Here is a 9,023-nt window from a genome sequence, read left to right on the forward strand (position 1 = left end):
TTTTATTACTTGTTACTGGCTTTGAACTAGCTGTCAGTAACTGCGAGTACTCTCAGATCTGTACTTAGTGTCTTTTGTTGTTGGGATGTACAAGTACCCGGACACGTCCACTGTGTGTTTTTGTTAGATGTATTTCTATTTGTATTCATCTGATGAGTTAAGCCTTTTTAAACTGATTTTTATAGTTCGTTCTTATGTTGTACTGTTACACCACTGTCCCAGGTTAGGGGAGGAGTGGGATCCCGGCTTACATGTTTAACCCCGCCACATTCTGTATGTATGTGCCTGTCCCATGTCAGGAGCATGTAATTCAGTCGTTGTCGTTTGTTGCTGTGTTACATATTTGTTTTTCGTTCATTTTTTGTACATTCATTAGGCCGTTACTTTACTATGAGGTATGGGCTTTGTTCATTGTTGAAGGCCGTACGGTGACCTAAAGTTGTTAATTTCTGTGTCATTTGGTCTCTTGTGAAGAGCTGTCTCATTGACAATCATACCACATCTTCTTTTTTATAATTGATAAACAAGTTCAAGCAAATGCATTTATATATCATTTAATAGTGCGAGTCTTCTGATTTGATAATTAATTGATACATATGGGACAATCAGTCTTATCTAATTGATCATCTTCACACTAGTTGCTTAATTATCTTGGTCACATAAATGATTGCATTACTATCTTTATTGTCTAAGAACGGAGCATTTCCTATTAACAAATAGCCTTCATTGTCTATACACAACGAACACGGTCGCTCAATGTTATGATCATTATCAACAAACTGCAGTGCAAGAAGTTCTCCTCTGGTATTCATAACATACAATGCGTTGTTTGAGTGGTCTGTAAGTATAATGTTATCGCTTGGGGTAATGGCGATTCCATTGGGAAAGAATGTTTGTAAATCTGGATTACCATTGTATGTAAATTTCAGACGACCGTTTGTGTCTACTGCCACTATTCTACCGCTTTGATTTTTGTCAATCCAGTCGGTTACGTACAATACATTTTTAGAGTCTGTTTTGATACGGGCAGGATAGCTAAACAGTTTTATTCCTTTTTTGTCGGCCTCCAATATCACTTTTCTTTTATAGTTATTGTCAAAAATTACAACTTGTCGGACGGAAAAATCTTTAACTGGAAAAGGTGATCCATGTTCTCTAAATCCAACTATTAAATCGTTGTCACGATTAACATGCAGGGCAGTTGGTCTCATTGGAGAAGTTTCTAAAACGGTCTTTATTTCGCCAGTATCAGTTAAACTATATACATTGTCATGACCTACCTCATCGAAAACAATTTCACCTTCTGTATTTACCGCAATGTCAAATATTTGTTTTTCTAATGTTTGTAATATCCTGATTGATGATTTTAACATTTTGCCCTTAACCAATCGAGCGTTTTCCTCTATATTATGATAGATTAAGTATACATAATCATCACCATAGCACAATAAAGAATTAATAACAGGTACTGTGGTTGTGTATGTATTAAAAACTGAAGAAATTACCTCCGATGCAACCTCCTTTCGAGGAGGATTATCTTTACAAATATCGTAAACAGAGACGATTTCATGATTCTGAGCAGATTTTAGTCGCTGATGGATTTTCTCCTTACATGACGTACACATAAATACATCACATTCTTCACATTTCCATTGTACTCCTTGTTTATTACAAAAATGGCAGCAAAGTGGGACTTGAGCTTTTCTCAAACTAGCCGACTTCGACGCCATTTAAGTCTAAGCAGATTTATCATGTTTATGGCTAGCGATTTCCTTCCTCGTTTATTTAATGTGACGCATATTTAAAGTTATTTATAGTTGGACAGCTGTAATTTGTTTAAATTCGAAAAGTGAACGACATTTTTTTGTATTCCTCTGCTTAAGTAACTATTTTCTATTTTTTTTAATTTTAGTACATTAATGAAAACATTTAAAAGATAAAAATATTCAAGTATTTAAGAAAATTTTGATACAAAAATCGAACAATAGGCAAAAATAAATTATTTTTTTTTCAAGAACGAATGAATTTTTTTAGATAAGTATCTATTATTATTTTCCCTGTTAACGTGATAATTTTCTTATAAAATGGTGCTCTGGCCCAGAGGCGGATTTAAGGGTTTTCCAGGGGGCCCGCCCCCTCCTTTTATGAAAATTTCTGGATCCGCCACTGCGGCCAACATTTGCATAATGTGACATCGGCAAACGCATTAAATGAAGAAAACATACTTATTCTGAAAATTTCACTTTAAAAAAATGTAGTCTCGATTTATTAGGTTAAGTCCCAGTATTCACTTAGTAAGTTGAAAACAATATGATTGATGGAAATAAAATCATTTTTGTTTTTTATTTCATTCTTTTTATATTGATACCCTATGACATTCTTCTATACGTCATTAGATTGAAGCGAATTGTAAAATATTTTAAAAACAAAATAAACCAAATATCAAGTAGGTCTGAAATAATTTGAAATACTAGTTAGGACTCGAAGTAGCAGAAATTCAAATAATACCGTATGATCGAGAAGGTGATTCGTTTTAGAAGGGAAAAATACTTTAGACGATTCCTCACTGTTTAACCACAGATTTTTCAGATCTTGTAAATAATATCTTTAAAAAATGCGTTCGTAAAACTTAAATCCGAATTAAGAAACTAAATGTGTCTATCAATACCCACGCTACGTCAATTTTTAAAGACCCAAATGTTGCAAAACACTTGTCCCACCTCCATGACAAATATGTTGTTGTCCCCGCAGATAAAGCCCCAAACAACATCGTTTTTGTGTGTAAATATCATTACATAAACTGCTTGATACATGAATTAGGTATTGACATATCACTTGGAAACTCAACATATACCCTCACGACACTTACCAAAGAGGAAGTTCTGGATAATCATAGGTCTGTTCTAATTCCTTTGGAATTTCAACCAAAGATGAAGAACTGGATCTTCCATCACTGTATTGAATATCTAAACTACATAAGTGTCCTTACAAACAACGGTATATTGCTGGGTCTTCCAAGTGCTCCACGAAACCTCTTTCTAAATTATTAACATCTATTTTATCAGCAATCAAAGCCGGGCTCCAAAGTTATTGTGAAACTGCCTATTCTAGAGGTGGCGTGAATCAGATGTGGATACTAAAAAATTCCAAAGATCTTTTAGAGTACATACAATCTAAGACTTTCTCATCTTGCAATAGTATTAAAACATTTGACTTTTCTACACTTTACACAATTATTCCCCATTCCAAACTAATAGACGAATTGAAAGAGTTGGTATTACTTTGTTTCATTAAAAAGAATGGCGAACGTAGATACAAGTATCTTGTCTTGGTGATGGGATAAATCCTACTTTGTAAAGAATCACTCTGATTCAAACAAAAAATTCTCTGAAACTGACATTATCAAAATGCTTGATTTCTTGATTGACAACATATTTGTTACGTTTGGAGGACGTGTTTTTCAACAGACTGTCGGAATTCCAATGGGAACCAATTGTGCCCTTCTTCTTGCCAACTTGTTTCTTTATTATTATGAGGCTGACTTCATACAGGAACTTCTTAGGAAGAAAGATAAGAAGTTAGCAATATCCTTTAACTTTACGTTCCGCTATATAGATGATGTTCTCTCGCTAAATAATACAAAATTTGGTGACTATGTTGAACGAATCTATCCCATCGAACTAGAGATAAAGGATACTACAGATACAGTTAAGTCTGGCTCATATCTTGATTTACATCTAGAAATTTACAATGAGGGTCGGCTGAAAACAAAGCTTTACGACAAAAGAGATGATTACAGCTTCCCATTTGTGAACTTTCCATTTCTATGTAGCAACATTCAAGCAGCACCTGCATACGGAGTATATATCTCCGAATTGATACGATATTTTCGGGCTTGTATTTCCTATCATGATTTCCTTGATAGAGGATTGCTGCTCACAAGGAAGCTATTAAACCAAGAGTTCCAAATGGTGAAGTTGAAATCATCCCTTCGTAAATTTTACGAACGCCATCACGAGTTGGTTGACCGTTATGGAATAACCATTTCACAGATGACATCGGATATGTTCCTTATGTCGTAACTACAATACCCTTCCCTTTTCACGAATGTGACCTACCGAATTAGACTATTTACCGGATTTGTAATAACATAAGCAACACGACGGGTGCCACATGTGGAGCAGGATCTGCTTACCCTTCTGGAGCACCTGAGATCACCCCCAGTTTTTGGTGGGGTTCGTGTTGCTTAGTCTTTAGTTTTCTATGTTGTGTCATCTGTACTATTATTTGTCTGTTTGTCTTTTTATTTTTGGCCATGGCGTTGTCAGTTTGTTTTCGATCTATGAGTTTGACTGTCCCTCTGGTATCTTTCGTCCCTCTTTTACACATGTAGTAAATTGAAATTGAGGTTGAAGCCACTAAACATACATTTGTTTTTAATTCAATAATCAGAATGATTGCATTAAGGATTTGGATAGTAATACAGTGTGCATATCCTTCATGTTATGAGGCCAATAATATACAATAGCTTTTTTCGGCATACGTATCAGCATATCAGTCTTCAGTGTGCATAGCAGCAGATTCTTACCATGTTGACGCATTCGGTATCGCTCATTTTGGATTTCATGCGATTCTTTCAGTTTTTGTTTGCAACCTTGATTTGTATCTTCTTACTCAACTAACTCATAAGAGATTCTAACATCGTTTAACTAAAGTTGCTTAAATTTATCGGATCAATTATCCGACTTTTTGAAATGTAATCTTTGGTTTACTAGTATTAAGTTTCAAAAGTTTTTGTCAATAGGGCAAAATCTGTATTCAAAGAGTACAAGTTAATACCCTGTCATCCACCATTGATCATAACATCATTATCCAAATAACGTTTATACATGCCAATGGTCTTCGGTATAAATTGAAAACATCACTGTTTAAATCGTGTCTGAAGTGATATTCGCTTCAAAAAGTTTTTGAGTCATCAACTGGTGTGTCAATAGATGGTTGGTTACCGTAACATATTGCTATGTGTGATGAAGTTTTGGCTGAAAGCAAGCAATTTACTTATACAACGTTTACGATATTTCGGTATTATCATTATGTTTGCTTAAATCAGTTAAGTTAAAAGACAAACGTATATGATATTCGATTTTTGGGCATTTGGTGTCCCTACTATTCACTAGAGGTCTGCTGTATTTCTATATCCCTTTATCTCTATTACATAAGTTTTAATTGTTCTTCCATCTTTTAGTAGGCAAGTTGTGTGCCTCATTTGCTACGGACTTTTATGGATTTGTGAGCATTTTCTGTCATTATTTCTGTGTCCTTAAGACCATGGTGAGATATGTATGCATTGCCTCATGTTCAGTGAACCGTGAACACTCTTACTTGGGATACACATTTGTTCCCTTCAAAATGAACATGTGTTAGACGTTTCAAGTTGATGTGACCTTAAAATTTAACTTTAAGCTTTAGACATTAGAATTTTAGAAATGAAAACGATTGAGGTCGATCCCGATTCGAAATCACGTCAAATAACAAAGTAAACGCTTTGGAAAGAGTAAAAGAAATCAAGAAATTAAAAATGCTAAAACTTTTGTTTCGACCTTTTATAAGAAAACTACTATGCAAACTCTGTAATAAGATGTTTGAGTATTGTATATATCGGTACAAACATTCTTTTTGATTTTTGGTTAAATAAAACATAATTTGACTTCATAGGTGTTGACTTTTCTCAACACTTATGGTCCTACATCCTGACGATACTGATATTTCACAAAAATAGTTTTTTTATTAGTTGAAATTGGCCGTTAACTAGCTTTTATTAGCTGCGAGTACTCTTAGATCGGTACTCTGTGTTTTTTACTTACCGGCCTTTCAAAAATACAGTCCTTATTATTATGATAAGACCTAATAGGCGTGTTGATTCTGATTCTTTTGTTTTCTTCAATGGTAGTATTTGCCCAGCAGCTGTGGCTATCATAGCTAGCTTCCTGTAGAAGCAAACACATTTTGAAACTGCATTCTTAATTTATGTATCGTCTTTTATTTCCTTGTTCTAGTTTATGGTCAAACTTTTGTTTGCTGTATTGTGCATGTTTTAGTTCTATGTTTTAAGTTTACGTAACATGATTCTTGATTGGCAAAAGAAAAGTAAATGTGAAAATAAAACTTCAACCAACCACTTGTGTGCCTCTACCAAGTGTGGCTATCTGAACCATATGTTGCTTGTTGTTGTTTGCCTTTGTTTATGCACTGTTTTAATAGTCGGGAGTTGGTGGTTGGTGTGGTCTTTTGTTCATTCCATATTTTTATGCTATCCTTTTTATGTATTGTTATGATATTGCATTGGCAAATAGCAAATTAGGCAAACTGCTCCTAAGCCAATGACCTTGTTCTGTTGTTTGTTTGTGTATAAAAATAAGAAGATGTGGTATGATTGCCAATGAGACAACTCTCCACAAGAGACCAAATGACACATAAAGTAACAACTATAGGTCACCGTACGGCCTTCAACAATGAGTAAAACCCATACTACATAGTCAGCTATGAAAGGCACTGAAATGACAAATTTAAAACAATTCAAACGAGAAAACTAACGGCCTGATTTATGCAAAAAATAATGAACGAACAATAAATATGATAAACAGCAACAAACGACAACCACAGAATTACAGGGTCCTGAATTGGGACAAGCACATACAGAATAAGGCGGGGTTAAACTAGTTTGAAGGCGCCAATCCTCTCCTATCTTGGGACAGTGGTGTAACAGTATAACATAAGAACAAACTATAAAAATCAGTTGAAAAGGGCTTAACTCATCAGATAGATACAAAGCAGAAATACATCTAACAAAAAATAGAGTGGACGTGGCAGTAGTGTTTGTTCAGGCTTCATGTCACTATTTCTTTATAAAACTATGTTATATGATAAAAAGCAAATGTGATTTTTGTGGCTATAAAACAGCAATTCAACACAATGACATGTAGATCCTCAGATATATTCGTGTGCTACAGCTGGATATTAAACAATAAAATGTCGAGTACAAGAGCAGTAGTCTGTCAAACAGTATTACTATATAAACATAAAAGGCTTGCAATGCAGATTTTGATGATAAGCAATCAGTTGCAAATATTTCTGGTGGTCATTTGCTTCCTTAGTTAAACTTTCAAGCCAAAGTAACAAAAGAAAGATACTTCTTTTCAAAGTTATCTTACGGGCATTTTTGTAATGAATTGTTAAATTTTTTTAAGACCAAGGTAAAAACAGTTAAATATTAATAAAAAAAATAATCTACATACTTTATTTTTTGAACCGTTTAAAAGCTTAACAAACACACAATTTGTTTTTACTTCAAAGTTCCATATAAAGATATACAAATGTAGCATTTAATGGCGAGAGACATCTAATTGAAAAATTAATTGTTACATTTGGGATTATCAGTCTATTATAATTTATCATGTTCACATTAAATGCTCTTTTATCTTGTTCACATTTAATGCTCTATTATTTTGTTTACATTAAATGCTCTATTATCTTGTTCACATTTAAATTTATTATCTTGTTCACATTTATTGCTCTATTATTTTGTTCACATTAAATGTTCTATTGTCTTGTTCACATTAAATGTTCTATTATCTTGTTCACATTAAATGTTCTATCCTCTTGTTCACATTAAATGCTCTATTATGTTGTTCACATTAAATGCTCTATTATGTTGTTCACAAAATGCTCTATTATGTTGTTCACATTAAATGCTCTATTATGTTGTTCACATTAAATGCTCCATTATCTTGGGCACATAAATGTTTGCATTACTGTCTTCATTGTCTACAAACGGACAATTTCCTATCAATAAATATCCTTCATTGTCTATACACAACGAATACGGTCGTTCAATGTTATACTCTTTATCAACAAACTGCAGTCCAAGAAGTTCTCCTCTAGAATTCAAAACATGAAGTGCGTTGTTTTTCCCGTTGGAGAGAATAATGTTATCACTTGGTGTAATGGCAATTCCAGCCGGATAGAAGGTTTGTAAATCGGGATTACCGTTGTATGTAAACTTAAGACGACCGTTTGCATCTACAGCTACTATTCTGCCGACTTGATCTTCATCCACCCAGTCAGCTACATACAATACGAGTCTGTTTTGATACGAGCGGGATAACTAAACAGTTTTCTTCCTTTTTTGTCGGCTTCCAATATCACTTTTCTTTTGTAGTTATTGTCAAAAATTACAAATTGTCGGACGGAAAAATCTTTAACTGGAAATGCTGGTCCTTGTTCTCTTAATCCAACTACTAGTCCATTGTTTTTATTAACATGAAGAGACAGAGGTATCATTGGAGACGTATCTAAAACGGTCTTTATGTCACCTGAATGAGTATACATGCATACATCGTTATTACCATATTCCTTGAAAAGAATTTCTCCTTCTTTATTTATAGCTATGTCAAATATTTGTTTTTCTAATGTTTGTAATATCCTGATTGATGATTTTAGCATCTTCCCCTTCACCAATCGAGCATTTTCCTGTATGTTATGAAAGATAAAGTATACAAAATCATCACCACAGCACAATAAAGAATTGATCGCAGGTACTGTGGTTGTGTAGGAATTGAAAACTGAAGAAATAACTTCCGATGCAACCTCCTTTAGAGTAGGATTATCCTTCCAGATATCGGACACAGAGACTATTTCATGATCCTGTATAGATTTTAGTCGCTGATGGATTTTCTCCTTACACGACGTACACATGAATACATCACATTCTTCACATTTCCATTATATTGCTTGTTCATTGCAAAAATGGCAGGAAAGTGGGACTTGAGCTTTTCTCAAACTGACAGACTTCGACGGCCATTTTAGTTTTGGCAGAACTATACCTTCGTGTTTTACTTACCCGTTCACTTAATGGGACGCATATTTAAAGTTATTTATAGCTGGAATGTAATCTGTCGAAATTTAAAAAGTAAACATATTTATTTTTATTCCGTGTACTTCATTAAAGTATCATTCGTAACTGT

The 9,023-nt window shown here is 34.0% G+C and overlaps 1 protein-coding gene across 1 annotated transcript; it reads right to left on the bottom strand.

Annotated features, from left to right (window-relative positions):
- Positions 1–538: 538 nt before the first annotated feature.
- LOC127718129 (uncharacterized) lies at positions 539–1,767 on the bottom strand. Its single transcript, XM_052224086.1, has one exon. The coding sequence runs from the start codon at positions 1,728–1,730 to the stop codon at positions 630–632; it is 1,101 nt and encodes a 366-aa protein (XP_052080046.1). The 5' UTR covers positions 1,731–1,767; the 3' UTR covers positions 539–629.
- Between the last annotated feature and the right edge of the window lie 7,256 nt (positions 1,768–9,023).

Source organism: Mytilus californianus, unplaced genomic scaffold, assembly GCF_021869535.1.
Source record: "Mytilus californianus isolate M0D057914Y unplaced genomic scaffold, xbMytCali1.0.p SCAF_10, whole genome shotgun sequence".
In the NCBI taxonomy this organism is placed as follows: Eukaryota; Metazoa; Mollusca; class Bivalvia; order Mytilida; family Mytilidae; genus Mytilus; species Mytilus californianus.